Consider the following 25,978-nt stretch of genomic DNA (forward strand, 5'->3'; position numbering starts at 1 on the left):
ACAACTGTAGCCAGGCATATGGCTCATAGCCGAACCTAGTACAAACACCATCAGGCGGCAAGTGTAGACATTGTCTAACAACTTGGTCTTGGTGTGTGAAGTCTAATTTCACTTACAATGCAGAGATCATCACTAGGCGCAATTCTTCGAATCTGATGAAATCATATGGGCAACACCACTAAGAAGCCTTCACTTGGGAACATCACCAGTCCTACTCCAGAATTATGATGTTGGGTGGCACAATGTACAGGTAATGATCAGTGATAAGCGAGAGTGCTTGGAACAGGTAATCCCCCATGTGTTGCGGCTGTCAGACAGCCGTGGCGTCTCGACTCGAATATTACTTTTGAGCAACCCGAAGATACTATTAACACACGAGGGTGCTCACATAAAAACTTATCATAGCACACTCGCTCATCACTAGTCCAGGTGCACTTACAGCTCGGCACTGGATTGATTTGCTCTTGGAACCATTTCTCCAAAGTGTCCCAGAAGACATTTTCAACACGACAACAACAGGCCGCATATTATTGCGTGGCTGACTCGTTCCCCCATGGCTGCAGCATGTCCGGACTAATCTCTGGTCAAGCACATCTGGTATGGAAAGAGGAAAAAAAAAAAAAGACATTGCAGAAATGAAAAATTGCCTTGTCCAGAGAGGTTACTATATGCAAAATTTACATGCCAGATGAAGAAAGAATGAGCGTGAGCCCCGATGGGGATGGTGACAATAATATGTACAGCGCTACGGAGTATGGAGGTGATATACTGTATAAGGAGGAGGGAGAAATAATCCACCAAGAGGGGATAATGGAGCCTCCAGCACCGACCTCCTGCCGCAGAGCCGCACTCCACATAGAGAATAATGGAGCCTCCAGCACTGACCTCCACCCGCAGAGCCGCACTCCACATAGAGAATAATGGAGCCTCCAGCACCGACCTCAACCCGCAGAGCCGCACTCCACATAGAGAATAATGGAGCCTCCAGCACCGACCTCCACCCGCAGAGCCACACTCCACAGAGAGGATAATGGAGCCTCCGGCACCGACCTCCACCCGCAGAGCCGCACTCCACATAGAGAATAATGGAGCCTCCAGCACCGACCTCCACCCGCAGAGCCGCACTCCACATAGAGAATAATGGAGCCTCCGCCACCGACCTCCACCCGCAGAGCCGCACTCCACATAGAGAATAATGGAGCCTCCGGCACCGACCTCCACCCGCAGAGCCGCACTCCACATAGAGAATAATGGAGCCTCCAGCACCGACCTCCACCCGCAGAGCCGCACTCCACATAGAGAATAATGGAGCCTCCAGCACCGACCTCCACCCGCAGAGCCGCACTCCACATAGAGAATAATGGAGCCTCCAGCACCGACCTCCACCCGCAGAGCCGCACTCCACATAGAGAGTAATGGAGCCTCCAGCACCGACCTCCACCCGCAGAGCCACACTCCACATAGAGAATAATGGAGCCTCCGGCACCGACCTCCACCTGCAGAGCCGCACTCCACATAGAGAATAATGGAGCCTCCAGCACCGACCTCCACCCGCAGAGCCACACTCCACATAGAGAATAATGGAGCCTCCAGCACCGACCTCCACCCGCAGAGCCGCACTCCACATAGAGAATAATGGAGCCTCCAGCACCGACCTCCACCCGCAGAGCCGCACTCCACATAGAGAATAATGGAGCCTCCAGCACCGACCTCCACCCGCAGAGCCGCACTCCACATAGAGAATAATGGAGCCTCCAGCACTAACCTCCACCCGCAGAGCCGCACTCCACATAGAGAATAATGGAGCCTCCAGCACTGACCTCCACCCGCAGAGCTGCACTCCACATAGAGAATAATGGGGCCTCCGGCACCGACCTCCACCCGCAGAGCCGCACTCCACATAGAGAATAATGGAGCCTCCGGCACCGACCTCCACCCGCAGAGCCGCACTCCACATAGAGAATAATGGAGCCTCCAGCACCAACCTCCACCCGCAGAGCCGCACTCCACATAGAGAATAATGGAGCCTCCAGCACCGACCTCCACCCGCAGAGCCGCACTCCACATAGAGAATAATGGAGCCTCCAGTACCGACCTCCACATAGAGAATAATGGAGCCTCCGGCACCGACCTCCACCCGCAGAGCCGCACTCCACATAGAGGATAATGGAGCCTCCAGCACCGACCTCCACCGGCAGAGCCGACCTCTACATAGAGAATAATGGAGCCTCCGGCACCGACCTCCACCCGCAGAGCCGCACTCCACATAGAGAATAATGGGGCCTCCGGCACCGACCTCCACCCGCAGAGCCGCACTTCACATAGAGAATAATGGAGCCTCCGGCACCGACCTCCACCCGCAGAGCCACACTCCACATAGAGAATAATGGAGCCTCCGGCACCGACCTCCACCCGCACTCCACATAGAGAATAATGGAGCCTCCAGCACCGACCTCCACCCGCACTCCACATAGAGAATAATGGAGCCTTCAGCACCGACCTCCACCCGCAGAGCCGCACTCCACATAGAGAATAATGGAGCCGCCAGCACCGACCTCCACCCGCAGAGCCGCACTCCACATAGAGAATAATGGAGCCTCCAGCACCGACCTCCACCCGCACTCCACATAGAGAATAATGGAGCCTCCAGCACCGACCTCCACCCGCAGAGCCGCACTCCACATAGAGAATAATGGAGCCGCCAGCACCGACCTCCACCCGCAGAGCCGCACTCCACATAGAGAATAATGGAGCCTCCAGCACCGACCTCCACCCGCAGAGCCGCACTCCACATAGAGAATAATGGAGCCTCCAGCACCGACCTCCACCCGCAGAGCCGCACTCCACATAGAGAATAATGGAGCCTCCAGCACCGACCTCCACCCGCAGAGCCGCACTCCACATAGAGAATAATGGAGCCTCCAGCACCGACCTCCACCCGCAGAGCCGCACTCCACATAGAGAATAATGGAGCCTCCGGCACCGACCTCCACCCGCAGAGCCGCACTCCACATAGAGAATAATGGAGCCTCCAGCACCAACCTCCACCCGCAGAGCCGCACTCCACATAGAGAATAATGGAGCCTCCAGCACCGACCTCCACCCGCAGAGCCGCACTCCACATAGAGAATAATGGAGCCTCCAGTACCGACCTCCACATAGAGAATAATGGAGCCTCCGGCACCGACCTCCACCCGCAGAGCCGCACTCCACATAGAGGATAATGGAGCCTCCAGCACCGACCTCCACCGGCAGAGCCGACCTCCACATAGAGAATAATGGAGCCTCCGGCACCGACCTCCACCCGCAGAGCCGCACTCCACATAGAGAATAATGGGGCCTCCGGCACCGACCTCCACCCGCAGAGCCGCCCTTCACATAGAGAATAATGGGGCCTCCGGCACCGACCTCCACCCGCAGAGCCGCACTCCACATAGAGGATAATGGAGCCTCCGGCACCGACCTCCACCCGCAGAGCCGCACTCCACATAGAGGATAATGGAGCCTCCGGCACCGACCTCCACCCGCAGAGCCACACTCCACATAGAGAATAATGGAGCCTCCGGCACCGACCTCCACCCGCACTCCACATAGAGAATAATGGAGCCTCCAGCACCGACCTCCACCCGCACTCCACATAGAGAATAATGGAGCCTTCAGCACCGACCTCCACCCGCAGAGCCGCACTCCACATAGAGAATAATGGAGCCTCCAGCACCGACCTCCACCCGCAGAGCCGCACTCCACATAGAGAATAATGGAGCCTCCAGCACCGACCTCCACCCGCAGAGCCGCACTCCACATAGAGAATAATGGAGCCTCCAGCACCGACCTCCACCCGCAGAGCCGCACTCCACATAGAGAATAATGGAGCCTCCAGCACCGACCTCCACCCGCAGAGCCGCACTCCACATAGAGAATAATGCAGCCTCCAGCACTAACCTCCACCCGCAGAGCCGCACTCCACATAGAGAATAATGGAGCCTCCAGCACTGACCTCCACCCGCAGAGCCGCACTCCACATAGAGAATAATGGGGCCTCCGGCACCGACCTCCACCCGCAGAGCCGCACTCCACATAGAGAATAATGGAGCCTCCGGCACCGACCTCCACCCGCAGAGCCGCACTCCACATAGAGAATAATGGAGCCTCCAGCACCAACCTCCACCCGCAGAGCCGCACTCCACATAGAGAATAATGGAGCCTCCAGTACCGACCTCCACATAGAGAATAATGGAGCCTCCGGCACCGACCTCCACCCGCAGAGCCGCACTCCACATAGAGGATAATGGAGCCTCCAGCACCGACCTCCACCGGCAGAGCCGACCTCCACATAGAGAATAATGGAGCCTCCGGCACCGACCTCCACCCGCAGAGCCGCACTCCACATAGAGAATAATGGAGCCTCCGGCACCGACCTCCACCCGCAGAGCCGCACTTTACATAGAGGATAATGGAGCCTCCGGCACCGACCTCCACCCGCAGAGCCGCACTCCACATAGAGGATAATGGAGCCTCCGGCACCGACCTCCACCCGCAGAGCCACACTCCACATAGAGAATAATGGAGCCTCCGGCACCGACCTCCACCCGCAGAGCCGCACTCCACATAGAGGATAATGGAGCCTCCGGCACCGACCTCCACCCGCAGAGCCGCACTCCACATAGAGGATAATGGAGCCTCCGGCACCGACCTCCACCCGCAGAGCCGCACTCCACATAGAGAATAATGGAGCCTCCGGCACCGACCTCCACCCGCACTCCACATAGAGAATAATGGAGCCTCCAGCACCGACCTCCACCCGCACTCCACATAGAGAATAATGGAGCCTTCAGCACCGACCTCCACCCGCAGAGCCGCACTCCACATAGAGAATAATGGAGCCTCCAGCACCGACCTCCACCCGCACTCCACATAGAGAATAATGGAGCCTCCAGCACCGACCTCCACCCGCACTCCACATAGAGAATAATGGAGCCTCCGGCACCGACCTCCACCCGCACTCCACATAGAGAATAATGGAGCCTCCGGCACCGACCTCCACCCACAGAGCCGCACTCCACATAGAGAATAATGGAGCCTCCGGCACCGACCTCCACCCGCAGAGCCACACTCCACATAGAGAATAATGGAGCCTCCAGCACCGACCTCCACCCGCAGAGCCGCACTCCACATAGAGAATAATGGAGCCTCCAGCACCGACCTCCACCCGCAGAGCCGCACTCCTCATAGAGAATAATGGAGCCTCCAGCACCGACCTCCACCCGCAGAGCCGCACTCCACATAGAGAATAATGGAGCCTCCAGCACCGACCTCCACCCGCAGAGCCACACTCCACATAGAGAATAATGTAGCCTCCAGCACCGACCTCCACCCGCAGAGCCGCACTCCACATAGAGAATAATGGAGCCTCCAGCACCGACCTCCACCCGCAGAGCCGCACTCCACATAGAGAATAATGGAGCCTCCAGCACCGACCTCCACCCGCAGAGCCGCACTCCACATAGAGAATAATGGAGCCTCCAGCACCGACCTCCACCCGCAGAGCCGCACTCCACATAGAGAATAATGGAGCCTCCAGCACCGACCTCCACCCGCAGAGCCGCACTCCACATAGAGAATAATGGAGCCTCCAGCACCGACCTCCACCCGCAGAGCCGCACTCCACATAGAGAATAATGGAGCCTCCAGCACCGACCTCCACCCGCAGAGCCGCACTCCACATAGAGAATAATGGAGCCTCCAGCACCGACCTCCACCCGCAGAGCCGCACTCCACATAGAGAGTAATGGAGCCTCCAGCACCGACCTCCACCCGCAGAGCCACACTCCACATAGAGAATAATGGAGCCTCCGGCACCGACCTCCACCCGCAGAGCCGCACTCCACATAGAGAATAATGGAGCCTCCAGCACCGACCTCCACCCGCAGAGCCGCACTCCACATAGAGAATAATGGAGCATCCAGCACCGACCTCCACCCGCAGAGGCGCACTCCACATAGAGAATAATGGAGCCTCCGGCACCGACCTCCACCCGCAGAGCCACACTCCACATAGAGAATAATGGAGCCTCCAGCACCGACCTCCACCCGCAGAGCCGCACTCCACATAGAGAATAATGGAGCCTCCAGCACCGACCTCCACCCGCAGAGCCGCACTCCACATAGAGAATAATGGAGCCTCCAGCACCGACCTCCACCCGCAGAGCCGCACTCCACATAGAGAGTAATGGAGCCTCCAGCACCGACCTCCACCCGCAGAGCCACACTCCACATAGAGAATAATGGAGCCTCCGGCACCGACCTCCACCTGCAGAGCCGCACTCCACATAGAGAATAATGGAGCCTCCAGCACCGACCTCCACCCGCAGAGCCGCACTCCACATAGAGAATAATGGAGCATCCAGCACCGACCTCCACCCGCAGAGGCGCACTCCACATAGAGAATAATGGAGCCTCCAGCACCGACCTCCACCCGCAGAGCCGCACTCCACATAGAGAATAATGGAGCCTCCAGCACCGACCTCCACCCGCAGAGCCGCACTCCACATAGAGAATAATGGAGCCTCCAGCACTAACCTCCACCCGCAGAGCCACACTCCACATAGAGAATAATGGAGCCTCCAGCACCGACCTCCACCCGCAGAGCCACACTCCACATAGAGAATAATGGAGCCTCCAGCACCGACCTCCACCCGCAGAGCCGCACTCCACATAGAGAATAATGGAGCCTCCAGCACTAACCTCCACCCGCAGAGCCACACTCCACATAGAGAATAATGGAGCCTCCAGCACCGACCTCCACCCGCAGAGCCGCACTCCACATAAAGAATAATGGAGCCTCCAGCACTAACCTCCACCCGCAGAGCCGCACTCCACATAGAGAATAATGGAGCCTCCAGCACCGACCTCCACCCGCAGAGCCGTACTCCACATAGAGAATAATGGAGCCTCCAGCACCGACCTCCACCCGCAGAGCCGCACTCCACATAGAGAATAATGGAGCCTCCAGCACTAACCTCCACCCGCAGAGCCGCACTCCACATATATGGCTGCTCTGTGCGCACAGGACCTGTGATGAGGTCACAGGAGGGGAGGAGTCAGGGGTCACATGATCAGGGGCCTCAGTGTGTGCAGGACTCTGCTGTGCTGGTTGCCATGGTGCTGGATGAGGGGAAGTTTATGTTTGGGGTCAGGAGGGGTTTACAGTGTGGATGTGCAGAGCCGTGGGTGTACGAGGTGTACGAGGTGTACGGAGTGGAGCCGTGTGTGTACGAGGTGTGCGGAGTGGAGCCGTGTGTATGAGGTGTACGGAGCGGAGCCGCGTGTGTACGGTGTGGTGCCGAGTCGCATGTGTACGAGGTGTACGGAGCAGAGCTGTGTGTACAAGGTGTACGGAGCGGAGTGTGTATGTACAAGGTGTACGGATCGTAGCCGTGTGTGTACAGGGTGTACGGAGCGGAGCCGTGTATGTACAAGGTGTACGGATCGTAGCCGTGTGTGTACAGGGTGTACGGAGCGGAGCCGTGTGTACTGGGTGTACAGAGCGGAGCCGTGTGTGTATGAGGTGTACGGAGCGGAGCCGTGTGTGTACGAGGTGTACGGATTAGATTGTAAGCTTGCGAGCAGGGACCTCACTCCTAATGTCACTGTTTGAATTGTCTTAACTTGTATTGAATTTATTGTCTGTACATGTCCCCGCTTAATTGTAAAGTGCTGCGGAATATGTTGGCGCTATATAAATAAAAATTATTATTATTATTATTATTACGGAGCGGAGCCGTGTGTGTACGAGGTGTACAGAGCAGAGCCATGTGTGTACGAGGTGTACGGAGCGGAGCCGTGTGTGTACGAGGTGTACGGAGCGGAGCCGCGTGTGTGCGAGGTGTACGGAGCGGAGCCGTGTGTGTACGAGGTGTACGGAGCGGAGCCGTGTGTGTACGAGGTGTACGGAGCAGAGCCGTGTGTGTACGAGGTGTACGGAGCGGAGCCGTGTGTGTACGAGGTGTACGGAGCGGAGCCGTGTGTGTACAAGGTGTACGGAGCGGAGCCGTGTGTGTACGAGGTGTACAGAGCAGAGCCATGTGTGTACGAGGTGTACGGAGCGGAGCCGTGTGTGTACTGGGTGTACAGAGCGGAGCCCTGAGTTTACGAGGTATACGGAGCGGAGCCTCGTATGTACGAGGTGTACTGAGTGAAGCCAAGTGTGTACGCGTTGTACGGAGCGGAGCGTGTGTGTACGAGTTGTACAAAGCGGAGCCGTGTGTGTGTATAATGTGTAGGGAGCAGAGCCGTGTGTATGATGTGTAGGGAGCGGAGCGGAGCCATGTGTTTATATGATATGTAGGAAGCAGAGCCATGTGTGTATATGATGTGTATATGATGTGTAGGGAGCAGAGCCATGTATGTATGATGCGTACGGTGTGGAGCCTTGTGTGTATGATGTGTAGAGAGCAGAGCTGTGTGTGTATGATGTGTAGGGAATGAAGCTTTATGTCAAGACACAGCCTTGTATCTTAATTAGCCAGATGTAAATTGTGTAGGCACAGAAACATAATCTCTTGTCTTAAGTATTCTTGTGTTTATCTCTAATATTATCTCCTAGAGTTTATTTTCTGCTATCTTTGCTAAGCAGTAATGCATGGCCACTGAACAATGATGTTTGCTGATATGATAATTAGATGCATTGTCCTTGCCTTCCAGTTTTCTGCATTCTAAACAGAGGAGGAAAATCTATGCAATTAGTTTAAATAATCAAGTAATGCTTCTTGAGCTCATCACCATTCTTCCCCTTTTCTTTGATGCTGGACCTAAAAATAGGTTACATGCCACTGTATAAAGAGACTGAGAGATTGGGGGAGAGACAGCCAGAGATTTTGCCAAGACATACAGCCAAAGGAGACAGGACAGTAGTCAATTCATCATGGCTCCATCACGAGGGAAACGGATCTATCATTCTACAGGAAACAACCTAGGAGATTTTGGCCATGGTTGGAAGAATACAGATCTGCTCCACTGACTATCACTGAACCATGGATACGTTTGAGAAGCCAGGTTGTGACTCTCGGGTTAACTGGCCTTGTACCTCAATGGGCTGTCATCTTCCTACACTTGTTGTTACCTCCTCTCTGTGTGCGTGCCCCAAGAATTATAGGCAAAAAGATAGAAAAATATTCAGAATTGAGAGTCCTCAGTGGTTGATACCTTTTAATGGCTAACTGAAAAGATGGTAACAATAAGAGAAAAAAGAATGGATCTACCTGTGGCAAAACATTTTTGTATGCCTGATCACAACAACACCATGGATATGAAATTACTGGTATTGAAAAGTAACTTCACATCTCAGAGAGACAGGAGGGTTTGGGAGTATAAATTTATGACAACCTTTGACACTCTCAGTGCTGGAATGAATGTGCTGTTTGGATTTATGTCTTTTTACATCAATTAAGGAATTTGCTCCTAAGACCTTGTGGGGGCATCACAACATATTAGGAGACCCCAATCAGAGGACAATAAAACATCCAGACTCCTTATCTATGAACTGGTCCAATATTTATGTTTCTCCCTCTCCCATAATGATAATTCTGCTTCGCATCACTTATCTATTGCATTTTTTCTGTGCTGTGTTGTGCATATATATGTGATTCTTCAGATGTTGTATTAGTCAATGCCTGTTGAAGAGACCTGAGTAGTCTCGAAAGCTTGCAATGTGTTACCATCTTTTCAGTTAGCCATTAAAAGTTATCAACCACTGAGGACTCTCAATTCTGAATACTTTTCTATCTACTGGCTAACACGGTACAAAGATATACATCTTTCCTGTAGGTAAAAAGATGAAGAAACATCTTCCAGTGTACAAGAAACCTAAAATCAAACCAGACCAAACAAGAATATTAAAAAATTGACAACACAGACTTTAAAGCTATGGACTCTCGGAGATTAAAAATAGAGATATCCAAACACTCAATAGAAAGAGGTCTGTGACGACACAGCATTTATTCTTAATGATGCTAGATGTATCATATCAACAAAGAGCCATATCTCAACTATTAAGTGAAAATTAAGGACCAAAAGAGTTTTAGCATAAAAAATATAAATTTTATTGCATAATAAATAAAAACAACAGCAGAGCAACAATGCTAAAACAGGCAGTGGTAGACATAAATGGTAGATGATATCTAGAAAAGAATCCAAGTGGAAAGGGCATTACTCCCTCAAAGTACTCAATGATAAATCACATCCATGTAGTGTAAATATAATCTAGAGTGCCTTATTCATGAATCTGCCATATTTTATATAGTAGAGGTAATAGAGAGTATATCTTTTGCCAAAGAATTTATTTTAATAAATTCACTAGAATGTTAATTCTCAGCTGAGAAAAAAATAGGACCAATATAGTGTAATGTACATGACGCCGTGAGCAGTAACCACCACACGGAGAATAGATTAAATAGGTTGCAAAAAGCTGCACCAAACATATGAGCTCACATAAAGTGGCAAAAGTTACAAATAAATACAAATAATTGCCACAATGTGAGCCGGCATATTCACGAAGAGCAACATAAATAAACAGTTAGTTGCTCAGCAGAATAAACCACATATTAATGTGAATAAAACTGGGCGCAAATTGAAAAGAAAAAGCAAATAATAACCTCAGCAAATATTGGCGCAGATAAGCCCATACAAATGACCAAACTAAGGCCAAAGCAAAGTATTCTCTACTAGGCAGAGAAAAAGACCTATTAATGCAAGTTGAAACCGGATAACAATTAAGAAATAGAGTAACGTAACACTTACATGAAGTGACTATGTGCTGCCACTGCCTGCCGCCTCTACGCGCGTTGCGCCTTGGCTTCCTCAGGAGGCGTAACTCACACTAGCCCCGGAATTGATATATATAGGGTCAATAGGCAATAAACCACATCGCGCAACAGGTGTCATCCCGATTGAGCACATGCGCAATGCCAGACCACAAGACTCCCCATTCAGAAGTCTGAAAGTAAGTGACGCATGCGCTGATGTATCCCGACTCAGTAAATCAGAGATCCTCCTTCAGCGCTCATAGGGAGCAAATGGATACCGCTGCATAAGCAGCAGAACACCACAAGCGCACCTGGTGAGCGTGTCAGGAGATCTCAAGTAGGGAAAATCCTGGGCATGCGTACCAATCAGACAAAAAAACAAAAGAAAAAGATATGATCAAAATGTGAGCAACATTTGTAAAAATATTACTGAAAAAATGATAAAGTGTATGGAATAAAAACAAAAAATTGGATACTAGTGCCAAATGGATTATGCAGAAAATGAGACAAGTGATTTGGTGAATAAAATACAGAAAATAATATCGATAATATCCCCAATAATCAATCCCCAAAATAATGGGGACAAAAAAATGCTACCTAACAATAATGATAGTGATAAATAAGTACCAAATAAATTGTACAGAATATGTAACTAACAGTATGGGTGAACAATAATAAAATACATAGAATATAATAATATTAATAATATCCCCAATGTTCATTCACTCAATCAATGAGGACAAATATCCCAAAGTCTTCTTCTTTGTGAGTGAGATACGCTTCATTTTCTGTGTAATAAACAAGATCCACAACCAAGAGCAGACTGAATGAGGTAAATCGAATGGAATGGAAACTAAAAATAATAAGAATAAAAAATATTAAAAACCGAAGCAAAAAATAAAAACCATGTATACACAATATGAGAAATTTTATTTATATTATAAGAAGGATCCAAAACCATTATTCTCATTTAAACCCACTGGTATCATCGTGTTAAGCCTATAGATCCATCTGCTTTCTACCTGTGAAAGAGTTTGAAATAAATTTCCACCCCTCGTACCCAACGATACCTGATCAATTGCAAAAACACGAAGATCATCAGCACGAGAATGATGAAATGCACGAAAATGCCTCGGTAATGTCTTCAATTGGTCCAGATCCTTAGCCTCCTTAGATTTTTCGATATCTCGAACATGCTCGCGAATTCTAATTCTAAGCTCTCTTGTAGTCATTCCTATGTAAATCTTTTTGCAAGAACAACTTGCATAATATATCACACCCTTAGATGAACAGGTAAGGCATTTTCTGATTGAAAAGGTCTTGGAATGATCTGAATTTTGAAATGTATTCATTTTAAGTGTATTAGAACATGCTTTACAAGTTCGACAAGGGTAAAATCCTTGGAGTTCACCAAAAATACCCTTTTGTACTTTTTCGTTGGAGGTTAGATGACTCCTTACAAGTAGATCAGAAAGATTTTTAGATCTTTTGGCTGTAATACAAGGTCTAGATGGCAATGTCTTTTTCAAAATAGGATCTATTTGTAACACATGCCAGTGTTTATTGATTATACCAGTAAAGTTATCCCATTGATCATTAAACGGGGTAATTAGACGAACTTGATTATTATCCCTAGGTTTGGAATTTCTCTTGTATAGCAATTGATCCCTAGGGATTTCTTGTACTCTATTATAAGCTCTACGAATTTGCCTATGACCATATCCTCTTTCTCTAAATCTGGAATATAAATCTGCAGCTTGATTTTGGTATGTCTTTTCCGAAGAGCAAATCCTCTTTGCTCGCAAAAACTGCCCCACTGGAATTGAGCGTATAGTGGATTTTAGATGAGAGGACTTAGCGTGTAGAATTGAATTAGTGGCCGTAGGTTTTCTATATATATCAGTCGATACAGATCCATCATCATTGACTGAAATATCGATGTCCAAAAAACTAACTCTCTTCCCATAGGAATAAGTGAGTTTTATGTTCAGATCGTTATCATTCAATGCAGACATGAATGTTTTTAATTCATCCAACGGGCCCTCCCATACAAACATCACATCATCTATGTATCTCATCCAATTGTGGGCCTTTTCAATATTGGTAACAGGAGAACACTGAAAGATTTCTCTCTCCCAAAAACCCAAAAATAAATTGGCATAAGCCGGAGCACAAGCCGCCCCCAAGGCTGTACCTTGAGTTTGCAAAAATACTTGTTCTTTAAATAAAAAACAGTTGTGCGTCAAAATAAATTCTAACAGAATAATTATAAGGGCTGCCAAAAGGGGGTCCAAATTACTATTTCTCAAAAACCAGGAGGTAGCTCTAAGTCCCTGGTCATGGCGAATGGAGGTATATAGTGCCTCCACATCAGCCGTGACAAGGATCATATCATCTCCCAGATGTAGCTGGTCTAACCTCCGTAGAGCCGCAGTTGTATCAAGAATATGGGAGGGTAGAGTGGTCACCAAGGGCTTCAGATAGTAATCTACTATCTGACATATCAGTTCACTAAGTCCTTCCTTTCCGGACACGATAGGACGGCCGGGCGGATCCTCAATGTTCTTATGTATTTTTGGGATTAAATATAAAGTAGGCAGTTTAGGTTTTAAAGATTCAACAAACTCCAAAAGTGATTTGGGGATAATACCCTTCTCATGTGCCTCTAACAGAATATCATTTAGTTCTTTATGATATGCAGGAAGAGGACTGAAAGTCAATTTTTTATAGCAATTAGTGTCCGATAATAATTTATGAGCCTGTTTTTCATAAAGGTCACGTGGCCAAAGAACAAGATTGCCACCTTTATCGGCTCTTTTAAAGATTACATCTTTCCAACCTTGCATTTCCATAATTGCTTTTTTATCACTCATAAAAGTTGGATTAAAGCGATAGTTTTTCTTAAGTTCCTCTATATCATGAGTGACCAATCTCACAAAAGTCTCAACTGCCGAGCATGTGTTAAGGTTAGGAAATTTTTTTGATTTATTAAACAAGGAAACGGGAAAAGAACTCACCGCTTCCATAGGGTTGCTCTCCTCTGCTAAGGATTCTAAAATTTCCAGAGCAGCTTTCTCTTCCTCAGAATTGAGTGACAATCCCATAGTACTTTTCTCATGGAATCTCTTTAGTATCAGTTTTCTCGCGAACAGGTGAACATCTTTTATGACCGTGAAGGAATCTAATTGTTGAGATGGAGAAAAGGATAAACCTTTTTCTAACAATTCTACCTGTTCATTAGATAAAATATGTGAGGATAGATTAATTACCTTAGGTTTATCATTTCTCCTGGTACCAGAGTTAGATTGATATCTTGCACTTCCTCTGCCCCTACCACCATATCTTGTTTTAATACGTCTGGGAGTATAATATTCCCTTTCGTGAGTTGAAGTGGTATTACTGGATATAGAAGACACCGAAGACACAGATGAACTTCTTATCTCTGATTGTTTCTGATCTTCTACTGAAATTCTATTTTGCCAACGAAATACTTTTTTCTGATCATAATCCATCACATCACGTTGATATTTTTTCATTTTATTTTTACTGATCTGTTGTTCCCATTTCTCCATATCATGATTGAGATCCTGAAAGAATTTTTCCAGGGCCTCTTTTGACAATTTGGCTACCAACTCTTCTTGTAATTTGTTCAGCTCAATATCCAATTCTTCCAAAATAGAAGCATTTTTGATATTGATGATCTCCATAAAAGACATAGAGCATGCTGAGGAAACACTTTCCCATTTAGATATTAACTCAGTATCATCCAGACTAAAGGTTGGATAGAGTTGTATCCGCAGGCCACGTGGAATGATTTTTTGTTTAATATAATTATCTAGGGATGTTTTAGTCCACCAAATCCTAGTTTTTTTATTAACCAAGTTTTTATATTTCATCATTAATCCTTTATCATCATATTGGGTATGATTAAAATTAGCAATTGAGCTCTGTTTGAATAAATCCAATGCTTTATCCTGCCAGACCTTTTCCCTGGCTTTGAAATCCATCATAGGGAATTAAACTGTGGTAAAACAGAAAATATACATTAAGTACCAAAAAAAATCCCCTGTTAATGGGAAATAAGTGATAGCATAACTCAGAAAACAGTATATATCAACAAAGAGCCATATCTCAACTATTAAGTGAAAATTAAGGACCAAAAGAGTTTTAGCATAATAAATATAAATTTGAGACTTTTGTGAGATTGGTCACTCATGATATAGAGGAACTTAAGAAAAACTATCGCTTTAATCCAACTTTTATGAGTGATAAAAAAGCAATTATGGAAATGCAAGGTTGGAAAGATGTAATCTTTAAAAGAGCCGATAAAGGTGGCAATCTTGTTCTTTGGCCACGTGACCTTTATGAAAAACAGGCTCATAAATTATTATCGGACACTAATTGCTATAAAAAATTGACTTTCAGTCCTCTTCCTGCATATCATAAAGAACTAAATGATATTCTGTTAGAGGCACATGAGAAGGGTATTATCCCCAAATCACTTTTGGAGTTTGTTGAATCTTTAAAACCTAAACTGCCTACTTTATATTTAATCCCAAAAATACATAAGAACATTGAGGATCCGCCCGGCCGTCCTATCGTGTCCGGAAAGGAAGGACTTAGTGAACTGATATGTCAGATAGTAGATTACTATCTGAAGCCCTTGGTGACCACTCTACCCTCCCATATTCTTGATACAACTGCGGCTCTACGGAGGTTAGACCAGCTACATCTGGGAGATGATATGATCCTTGTCACGGCTGATGTGGAGGCACTATATACCTCCATTCGCCATGACCAGGGACTTAGAGCTACCTCCTGGTTTTTGAGAAATAGTAATTTGGACCCCCTTTTGGCAGCCCTTATAATTATTCTGTTAGAATTTATTTTGACGCACAACTGTTTTTTATTTAAAGAACAAGTATTTTTGCAAACTCAAGGTACAGCCATGGGGGCGGCTTGTGCTCCGGCTTATGCCAATTTATTTTTGGGTTTTTGGGAGAGAGAAATCTTTCAGTGTTCTCCTGTTACCAATATTGAAAAGGCCCACAATTGGATGAGATACATAGATGATGTGATGTTTGTATGGGAGGGCCCGTTGGATGAATTAAAAACATTCATGTCTGCATTGAATGATAACGATCTGAACATAAAACTCACTTATTCCTATGGGAAGAGAGTTAGTTTTTTGGACATCGATATTTCAGTCAATGATGATGGATCTGTATCGACTGATATATATAGAAAACCTACGGCCACTAATTCAATTCTACACGCTAAGTCCTCTCATCTAAAATCCACTATACGCTCAATTCCAGTGGGGCAGTTTTTGCGAGCAAAGAGGATTTGCTCTTCGGAAAAGACATACCAAAATCAAGCTGCAGATTTATATTCCAGATTTAGAGAAAGAGGATATGGTCATAGGCAAATTCGTAGAGCTTATAATAGAGTACAAGAAATCCCTAGGGATCAATTGCTATACAAGAGAAATTCCAAACCTAGGGATAATAATCAAGTTCGTCTAATTACCCCGTTTAATGATCAATGGGATAACTTTACTGGTATAATCAATAAACACTGGCATGTGTTACAAATAGATCCTATTTTGAAAAAGACATTGCCATCTAGACCTTGTATTACAGCCAAAAGATCTAAAAATCTTTCTGATCTACTTGTAAGGAGTCATCTAACCTCCAACGAAAAAGTACAAAAGGGTATTTTTGGTGAACTCCAAGGATTTTACCCTTGTCGAACTTGTAAAGCATGTTCTAATACACTTAAAATGAATACATTTCAAAATTCAGATCATTCCAAGACCTTTTCAATCAGAAAATGCCTTACCTGTTCATCTAAGGGTGTGATATATTATGCAAGTTGTTCTTGCAAAAAGATTTACATAGGAATGACTACAAGAGAGCTTAGAATTAGAATTCGCGAGCATGTTCGAGATATCGAAAAATCTAAGGAGGCTAAGGATCTGGACCAATTGAAGACATTACCGAGGCATTTTCGTGCATTTCATCATTCTCGTGCTGATGATCTTCGTGTTTTTGCAATTGATCAGGTATCGTTGGGTACGAGGGGTGGAAATTTATTTCAAACTCTTTCACAGGTAGAAAGCAGATGGATCTATAGGCTTAACACGATGATACCAGTGGGTTTAAATGAGAATAATGGTTTTGGATCCTTCTTATAATATAAATAAAATTTCTCATATTGTGTATACATGGTTTTTATTTTTTGCTTCGGTTTTTAATATTTTTTATTCTTATTATTTTTAGTTTCCATTCCATTCGATTTACCTCATTCAGTCTGCTCTTGGTTGTGGATCTTGTTTATTACACAGAAAATGAAGCGTATCTCACTCACAAAGAAGAAGACTTTGGGATATTTGTCCTCATTGATTGAGTGAATGAACATTGGGGATATTATTAATATTATTATATTCTATGTATTTTATTATTGTTCACCCATACTGTTAGTTACATATTCTGTACAATTTATTTGGTACTTATTTATCACTATCATTATTGTTAGGTAGCATTTTTTTGTCCCCATTATTTTGGGGATTGATTATTGGGGATATTATCGATATTATTTTCTGTATTTTATTCACCAAATCACTTGTCTCATTTTCTGCATAATCCATTTGGCACTAGTATCCAATTTTTTGTTTTTATTCCATACACTTTATCATTTTTTCAGTAATATTTTTACAAATGTTGCTCACATTTTGATCATATCTTTTTCTTTTGTTTTTTTGTCTGATTGGTACGCATGCCCAGGATTTTCCCTACTTGAGATCTCCTGACACGCTCACCAGGTGCGCTTGTGGTGTTCTGCTGCTTATGCAGCGGTATCCATTTGCTCCCTATGAGCGCTGAAGGAGGATCTCTGATTTACTGAGTCGGGATACATCAGCGCATGCGTCACTTACTTTCAGACTTCTGAATGGGGAGTCTTGTGGTCTGGCATTGCGCATGTGCTCAATCGGGATGACACCTGTTGCGCGATGTGGTTTATTGCCTATTGACCCTATATATATCAATTCCGGGGCTAGTGTGAGTTACGCCTCCTGAGGAAGCCAAGGCGCAACGCGCGTAGAGGCGGCAGGCAGTGGCAGCACATAGTCACTTCATGTAAGTGTTACGTTACTCTATTTCTTAATTGTTATCCGGTTTCAACTTGCATTAATAGGTCTTTTTCTCTGCCTAGTAGAGAATACTTTGCTTTGGCCTTAGTTTGGTCATTTGTATGGGCTTATCTGCGCCAATATTTGCTGAGGTTATTATTTGCTTTTTCTTTTCAATTTGCGCCCAGTTTTATTCACATTAATATGTGGTTTATTCTGCTGAGCAACTAACTGTTTATTTATGTTGCTCTTCGTGAATATGCCGGCTCACATTGTGGCAATTATTTGTATTTATTTGTAACTTTTGCCACTTTATGTGAGCTCATATGTTTGGTGCAGCTTTTTGCAACCTATTTAATCTATTCTCCGTGTGGTGGTTACTGCTCACGGCGTCATGTACATTACACTATATTGGTCCTATTTTTTTCTCAGCTGAGAATTAACATTCTAGTGAATTTATTAAAATAAATTCTTTGGCAAAAGATATACTCTCTATTACCTCTACTATATAAAATATGGCAGATTCATGAATAAGGCACTCTAGATTATATTTACACTACATGGATGTGATTTATCATTGAGTACTTTGAGGGAGTAATGCCCTTTCCACTTGGATTCTTTTCTAGATATCATCTACCATTTATGTCTACCACTGCCTGTTTTAGCATTGTTGCTCTGCTGTTGTTTTTATTTATTATGCAATAAAATTTATATTTTTTATGCTAAAACTCTTTTGGTCCTTAATTTTCACTTAATAGTTGAGATATGGCTCTTTGTTGATATATACTGTTTTCTGAGTTATGCTATCACTTATTTCCCATTAACAGGGGATTTTTTTTGGTACTTAATGTATCATATCAGTAAGCCCAGCAGCATAAGTTCATAGGAGTCTGAAGGTTGACTCTTGTAGATTGAATTGATATTTGTTAAATGTTGAATGACTGCTATTGAATCGGTCCTTGCAGAATATTGTCCTACTATCCTTGGGGGACAGGGACTTGGTAGTTTGGTTAATGAACGAGATGCTGATTTTTCTGTACAGAGAGAATCAAGTGAATTAGTCAACAGTGTGATGCAGCAGCAAAAAAGGCAAATGCAATTCTAGGATGTATTAACAGAAGCATACAGTCTAGATCACGTGAAGTCATTATTTCCCTCTACTCCTCTTTGGTCAGACCTCATCTGGAATATTGTGTCCAGTTTTGGGCACCACATTTTAAAAAAGACATCAACAAACTGGAGCAAGTTCAGAAAAGAGCGACCAGAATGGTGACCGGTCTGCAAACCCTGTCTTATGAGGAAAGGTTGCAGGATTTGGGAATGTTTAGTTTGCAAAAGAGAAGACTGAGAGGAGACTTAATAGCTGTCTACAAATATCTAAAGGGCTGTCACATTGTAGAAGGATCAACTTTATTCTCATTTGCACAAGGAAAGACTAGAAGCAATGGGATGAAACTGAATGGGAGGAGACACATTAGATATTAGAAAAAACTTTTTGACAGAGTGATCAATGAGTGGAACAGGCTGCCACAAGAGGTGGTGAGTTCTCCTCCAATGGAAGTCTTCAAACAGAGGCTGGACAGATATCTGTCTGGGATGATTTAGCGAATCCTGCTTTGAGCAGGGGGTTGGACCAGATGGCCCAGGAGGTCCCTTCCAACTCTACGATTCTATGATAATTATGACAAGTACTGCCCATACAGTAAGGTTGGGGGCCCTGATTTGCACAGGGGCCCACCAGGGGATTCCCCTGCGGACCAGTCCGAGCCTGATCTTGGTAATCCTGCAATGTGGTAGTAACAGGTTCCTCAAGTTCTAAGGGGTGTCGCTCTTTCACCAGGATGTAATTGTGCAGAACACACACTTTCACAACCTCATCAATTGTCTCAATTTTTAGATTGATGGCTGTTCCCAAAATGTGCCATAAGATACCAGCAATCCAAAGGCACACTCCACAGTTCTTTGTGCCCTTGTCAGTCGATAGTTGTAAATCCTTTAGGTGTGATTCAAGTCCGGACTTGAGTACGGTTTTATGAGGTTGGCACACATTTGAAATGCCTCCTCCCAAACCACAACAAACGGCATTGGCAGTCCTACAGTGTTTGGAAGAGGTTGTGTCTGTGGAAAGTTGAAATTATTCCCATACAAGCGGCCCATGTCAGAGTTTTTGAAAGTCTGTGAGTCATTTCCTCGTCCAAGTGAGCCAACGTCAACGGCGTCAAATCGACAGCATCTGCAATCGCCATGAGAACAATCAAAGTAATTTTTGCAACTGAAATGCTCAGATCCACTTCCAGCAGGTTTCATAGTCCGAATGTGTTTGCTGTCCACAGCCCCCAAACAGTTTGGAAAATTACAAATGTCCTGGAATTTTGTAGCATTTTTCAGCCAGCGCTCAGTTGTGGGGGGAGGAATTTTTCATGCAAAACGTCATATAAAGCATGGCAGGTGTCTCCAACAATCACAGAAAGCGTGGACACTTCAATCCAGAATTGAAAATGTAGAGATAAGGTCTCTCCGGTAGCCAGGAATCTGCTGAACAGAAAATGGGAAAAAAAAAAATCAGTACATGACTTTTACTACAATCATATTAATGACAGGTGTTTCTTTTTCAAAATTACGTACCTCACGGTCACCAACAGACATTCCTCAGCAGGAATTACTCAACGTAGCTGTGTGTCCTGCCTGATGATTAATCCTCGGACATGTAGCAGCAAGTCATGGAAGCTCTGTTCAAAAAACTTTTCCTGGTTTTCATGCAGCTCTGTATACAAAGAGTGGTAGGCTCCACGGCTCTCTCGGACTTGAGTGGGGTGTTGCCAATAGCGACGACGATGTCTTCTCCGTCTTTCTTTTCTTCTTTCTTCTTCACAAGCCACAGCAAAGGCATCAGCCAATTTCAATGACAAATCAAGATTAATCATTGGCGAGTAACTCACAATTTCCAGCAGCATCATTTCTTTCAACAAATGAAAATTGTTCTGAGAAATAAGCACATGGCCGCAAATTGGTCAGAGTTTTGGAACCCTGAGATAACTGCCCCAACCCCAACCTCCGAAGTATCCACCTCCACAATGAATGGTTCTTGGAGATCGTGTTCGATTAGAACAGGAGCAGACATAAAACATTTTTTTTAATCTTTAAAAGCCCTGATAGCATCCGGTGGCCAAATCTTGAATATCTGCCCCCTTATGTGTGAGGTCAGTAAGAGGTTCAGCAATCTGAGAAAATCCCTAATGAATTTCCTATAATAGTTGGTGAATCCTACAAAACATTTCAATGCTTTCAGTTCACTAGGTTGGACCCAATCTATTATGGCTTCACCTTCCCAGGATCCATCTTACACCCATCAGCTGATAAAATGATCCCAGGAATGAAATTTCCTGAACAGAAAAAATACACTTCTAAATTTTAGCAAAGAATTCTCCTCAATCTCTTGTAAGGATTGTACTCACTCAGGTGCATAGGAGGAAACAGGAGGCACATTCTCTCCAACGTCCATGTGGGTTTATTTGCTTCATAAACCATCAAGTCAGCAACAAAAAGGTAAACAGTCTTTACATCAGGCAGACACAGTATAAATGTCTATAGCAGAGCTCTGCTCTCCCAGGCCTTTGGGTACACAGGCTGTGCAATGTCCAGCACTCAGGCTCTATCTGGAGCCACAGACACAGGAAGGCTTCTCCCTCTCAAGACACAGACCACTCTGTAATGTCCAGCCTGGACACATGGAAATATGTCCACACTGGCAGACTCCCAAACACTCCCATGTGCTTAACACACCTCAATTGCATAGCTTGTAACCACACCCACAGGTGAGGTATGGATCACATGGGCTGGTCACATGATCATGACCTCACTGCAGATCCTCAAACACCTGCAAGTCCTGAAGGAAAATGGGTACAGTGGCCACCCTCACCCAGAGGTGAGGTAATATTGGTAGCCAGACCCTCCCATCTCTCATAGCTACCCGCAACCCGGACCCAGGTGCCTCGCAGGGAGCATCCATCCCTGTGACATATACCTCCCATTAACCATGCGACTTCCAGTCTCACCACATATTCCCCCCCTCTGTTCAAACCTGTGGGGTTGAACACGTCCTAAACCGAGAGCCTCGAGACAGGGCATCCATATTACCTTGCCCATTGAGAGGGCCTTCCCAATTGGTTTTGAGTGTCAGCTCCTGAGACATAGTCCGTCACTGTCACCACATCCCTGTCTGTGAACAATGTGCTATCAGACTGTCACCTCATGTTTCAGCGTCAAAAATCTGTTAGGCCTTCTCCTCCCCCATCGGTTAGTATGTAGGCATAATTCCCTTGCACCCATGTGTCCTGTCTGGTCTGACTCTTTGTAATTTCATCCACTACAGGGTCTCCCGCTTAGGTCACTCAGCCCTGAGCTAACTGAGGCATCACTGCTTCTACCTCTTCCATCAGGCCACCTTCTCTTATCTCTCTGCTGGCCATTTCTCCCATGGTCTTTATTGCCCGGAGAGCAGTCCTTCCATCTGTCCCTATGTCCTCTATTAGGTCCAGCTTGAGGACTTCCACTCTTAAGCGAAACTCTTCGCAAATGTTGTTCCTATCTTCAAAAAGGGGAAGAAGGTGGACCCAGGCAACTATAGGCCGGTGAGTCTGACTTCTATACCAGGAAAGATCTTTGAACAAATTATTAAACAACATGTATGTCAGTACCTGGATAAGAATGAAGTGATTAAACAGAGTCAGCATGGGTTTGTAACTAATAAGTCATGTCAGACTAACTTAATTTCCTTCTATGACGGAATCACTGACTGGGTGGATCAAGGAAATGCTGTAGATATAGTATATCTTGACTTCAGCAAAGCATTTGACAAAGTCTCTCATACAATCCTTATTGAAAAAATGACTAAGTATGGAATGGACAAGGCAACTGTTAGGTGGATTCATAACTAGCTTAGTGATCGGACCCAAAGAGTGGTCGTAAATGGCTGCACATCCAGTTGGAAGAATGTCTCAAGTGGGGTACCACAGGGCTCTGTCCTGGGCCCTGTATTGTTCAACATCTTTATCAACGATTTAGATGAAGGAATTGAGGGTAAACTGATTAAATTTGCTGATGACACAAAGCTAGGAGGGATAGCTAATACTAGAGAAGAGAGAGAGGATTCAAAAAGATATAAATAAACTGGAGAAGTGGGCAGCAACTAACAGAATGGTTTTTAACAGGGAGAAATGCAAAGTACTACATCTGGGCAATAAAAATGAAAAAAGCATATAAGGAATGGGAGGAATAGGGCTAAGTGACAGCACATGTGAAAAAGACTTGGGTATACTAATAGATCACAGACTGAATATGAGTCAACAGTGTGATGCAGCAGCAAAAAAGGCAAATGCAATTCTAGGATGTATTAACAGAAGCATACAGTCTAGATCACGTGAAGTCATTATTTCCCTCTACTCCTCTTTGGTCAGACCTCATCTGGAATATTGTGTCCAGTTTTGGGCACCACATTTTAAAAAAGACATCAACAAACTGGAGCAAGTTCAGAAAAGAGCAACCAGAATGGTGACCGTTCTGCAAACCCTGTCTTATGAGGAAAGGTTGCAGGATTTGGGAATGTTTAGTTTGCAAAAGAGAAGACTGAGAGGAGACTTAATAGCTGTCTACAAATATCTAAAGGGCTGTCACATTGTAGAAGGATCAACTTTATTCTCATTTGCACAAGGAAAGACTAGAAGCAATGGGATGAAACTGAATGGGAGGAGATACAGATTAGATATTAGAAAAAACTTTTTGACAGTTAGTGTGATCAATGAGTGGAACAGGCTGCCACGAGAAGTGGTGAGTTCTCCTTCAATGGAAGTCTTCAAACAGAGGCTGGACAGACATCTGACTGGGATGATTTAGCGAATCCTGCTTTGAGCAGGGGGTTGGACCAGATGGCCCAGGAGGTCCCTTCCAACTCTACGATTCTATGATTCTACCACGAGTTGAAGGTGGCAGCCATCTTCCCATTTCCTGCAGCTCTCTGTTGATCTGCTCCCTCTCAAGTTTTAGCTGCTCTACTTCTTTCAGATACGCCACACGATAATCCCAGGAGCATCTGGATATTTTCAAGGTTCTCCATGGATCCGACAACGAGGAATGGAACCATCCCATCTTCACCCATGACCTGGGCTTCGTCATCAGCTGGAATCCTCACTCTCATCACACCGGACCTATTCACCATCTCCTGCATCACTTTACCAAGTCTTTCGATGACCCTCCTCACCAGTCCTCTGGGTGCTTGAATTATTATTATTATTTATTTATTTATAAAGCACCATTGGTTCCATGGTGCTGTACATGAGAAGGGGTTACATACAAATTACAGATATCACTTACAGTAAACAAACTAACAATCACAGACTGATATAGAGGGCAGAGAGGACCCTGCCCTTTCGGGCTTACATGCTACAGGATGGTGGGGAAGGAGATAGTGTAAAAAAATGCGTATTCTTGTAAAATACTTAGGACTGGTTACCAGATTAAAATGTAATGGTTTATTTGGATTCTTCCATCAAAGAAAAGATTATTACAAAAAAACATAAAAATAGGTGCAAAAACATAAAAATAGGTGCATGATTATAAAGAGATTGTCCATTTGTTCATAGCAAAGCTTGTAACCTTCTTTCGGGATCCCGCATGGCAAATTGCTTCTGTCTCTGTTAGCTTCTATTGAAGTTACACATATCAAGTTACATACCAGCTGTCCATTCAATGTCGTGTCCGAGCAAGGATGACGCCTCAAGTCTGTCTCTCATGGTGGTGAAGGAAGGCGAGAGCGACCTCTAGAGTGAGCCATGATTGTCTCGTAAAGCACGTGATCTCTGTATATATGGAGCTGACTTTTTACCATGAGCTAATCTTACATATGTAGAGGAGTTGACATTTACCACTTGCTAAAATAGCACATGCAGTGTCATTGAAAGGCAATGTCCATTACAGAACTGAGTGTAATAAGAATACAAATCCATAACTAATATAAATCCATAACTAATAATATTTAACAATTCCCCCTTTTGAGGGAGACGGACATTAATTGTAACCCTCAAAATATAATGAGATCTTCTTTCTTCTTCTTTGACAAAATAATTTAATATCAATAATAATAATATCAGATTATTTTTATACGCACTTAATGATGTGAATTCATGTTATGGTAAGCCGTGAACAATATTCATATAAAATATGTATAATTATACTTCCCCAAGTCTAAATTGAAGCATCTCAGGTTCAGTCATCATCATCTGATGTCATCTGGTCTTCATTTTGATGTCTTCTATCTTCTTCTTGGTTCTTTTAAAAACACAGTTTTTCTATAGCATATAGATGTTGTAGGAATCATGTGTCGTGTATCAAATCAAAGTCCATAAATTCAAATGTTGATAAGAAAACAAAGTCTATAGATGAAATGCAGCTTTAATATCTGTGCAGTGTCACCTTTAAAAACCTGGGCTTACATTGGCTCGCCTTGGATATTCTGGAATCCTGCATTGGCACTGGTCTTTGAACAGGTGTGGCGTCTTTGGTCAGCAAAGCAAGGGTTAAAATGACTCTTCCTTGCTAAACATAGCACCAATCCTTAGTCCTTATGCACCGGACACATGTCAGGGTTGTAGCTTCCTGACAATTACCTTCTCGTTCACCAGCTTTTCATTGAAGCTTTACAGGTGATAGGAAACCTCTGGAACTTGGTAAGAACATGATAACACAGTTCATCTCAGCATCATAGGATCATCGTCCTCTGGTTGTCAGGTTAGACACTTTAATTGTGACTGTCAGTGGTGGATACTGCACTTGTGACTGTCAGTGGTGGATACTGCACTTGTGACTGTCAGTGGTGGATACTGCACTTGTGACTGTCAGTGGTGGATACTGCACTTGTGGCTGTCAGTGGTGGATACTGCACTTGTAACCGTCAGTGGTGGATACTGCACTTGTGGCTGTCAGTGGTGGATACTGCACTTGTGGCTGTCAGTGGTGGATACTGCACTTGTGGCTGTCAGTGGTGGATACTG

The 25,978-nt window shown here is 45.0% G+C and overlaps 2 protein-coding genes and 1 long non-coding RNA gene across 4 annotated transcripts in view; 1 reads left to right on the plus strand and 2 right to left on the minus strand.

The window, feature by feature from the left end:
- Positions 1-7,049, minus strand: part of LOC141094192 (uncharacterized) — a 580,189-nt gene extending 573,140 nt beyond the window's left edge. Inside the window, exons 1-2 of one of the 2 annotated variants that reach the window (XM_073579955.1) lie at positions 6,854-7,049; positions 440-594 (exon numbers count right to left, since the gene is read on the minus strand). In XM_073579955.1, the coding sequence (XP_073436056.1) occupies positions 440-594; positions 6,854-6,935 (237 nt within the window). In that variant the 5' untranslated portion in view covers positions 6,936-7,049. The remainder of the gene's footprint in view (positions 1-439; positions 595-6,853) is intronic. The other variant, XM_073579954.1, reaches the window with a different exon arrangement.
- The window catches only part of LOC141094286 (uncharacterized), a 1,055,204-nt gene that overhangs the window by 392,215 nt on the left and 637,011 nt on the right, over positions 1-25,978 (plus strand). The gene's annotated exons all lie outside the window — the stretch shown is intronic.
- Positions 11,295-14,273, minus strand: LOC141094376 (uncharacterized). Its single transcript, XR_012233046.1, has 3 exons — positions 14,071-14,273; positions 13,819-13,982; positions 11,295-11,654 (listed from the first exon to the last, which is right to left on the minus strand). It is a non-coding gene; the product is annotated as an uncharacterized lncRNA (long non-coding RNA).

This window comes from Dendrobates tinctorius, unplaced genomic scaffold (assembly GCF_039654945.1).
Source record: "Dendrobates tinctorius isolate UK_male_01 unplaced genomic scaffold, ASM3965494v1 ptg000063l, whole genome shotgun sequence".
In the NCBI taxonomy this organism is placed as follows: Eukaryota; Metazoa; Chordata; class Amphibia; order Anura; family Dendrobatidae; genus Dendrobates; species Dendrobates tinctorius.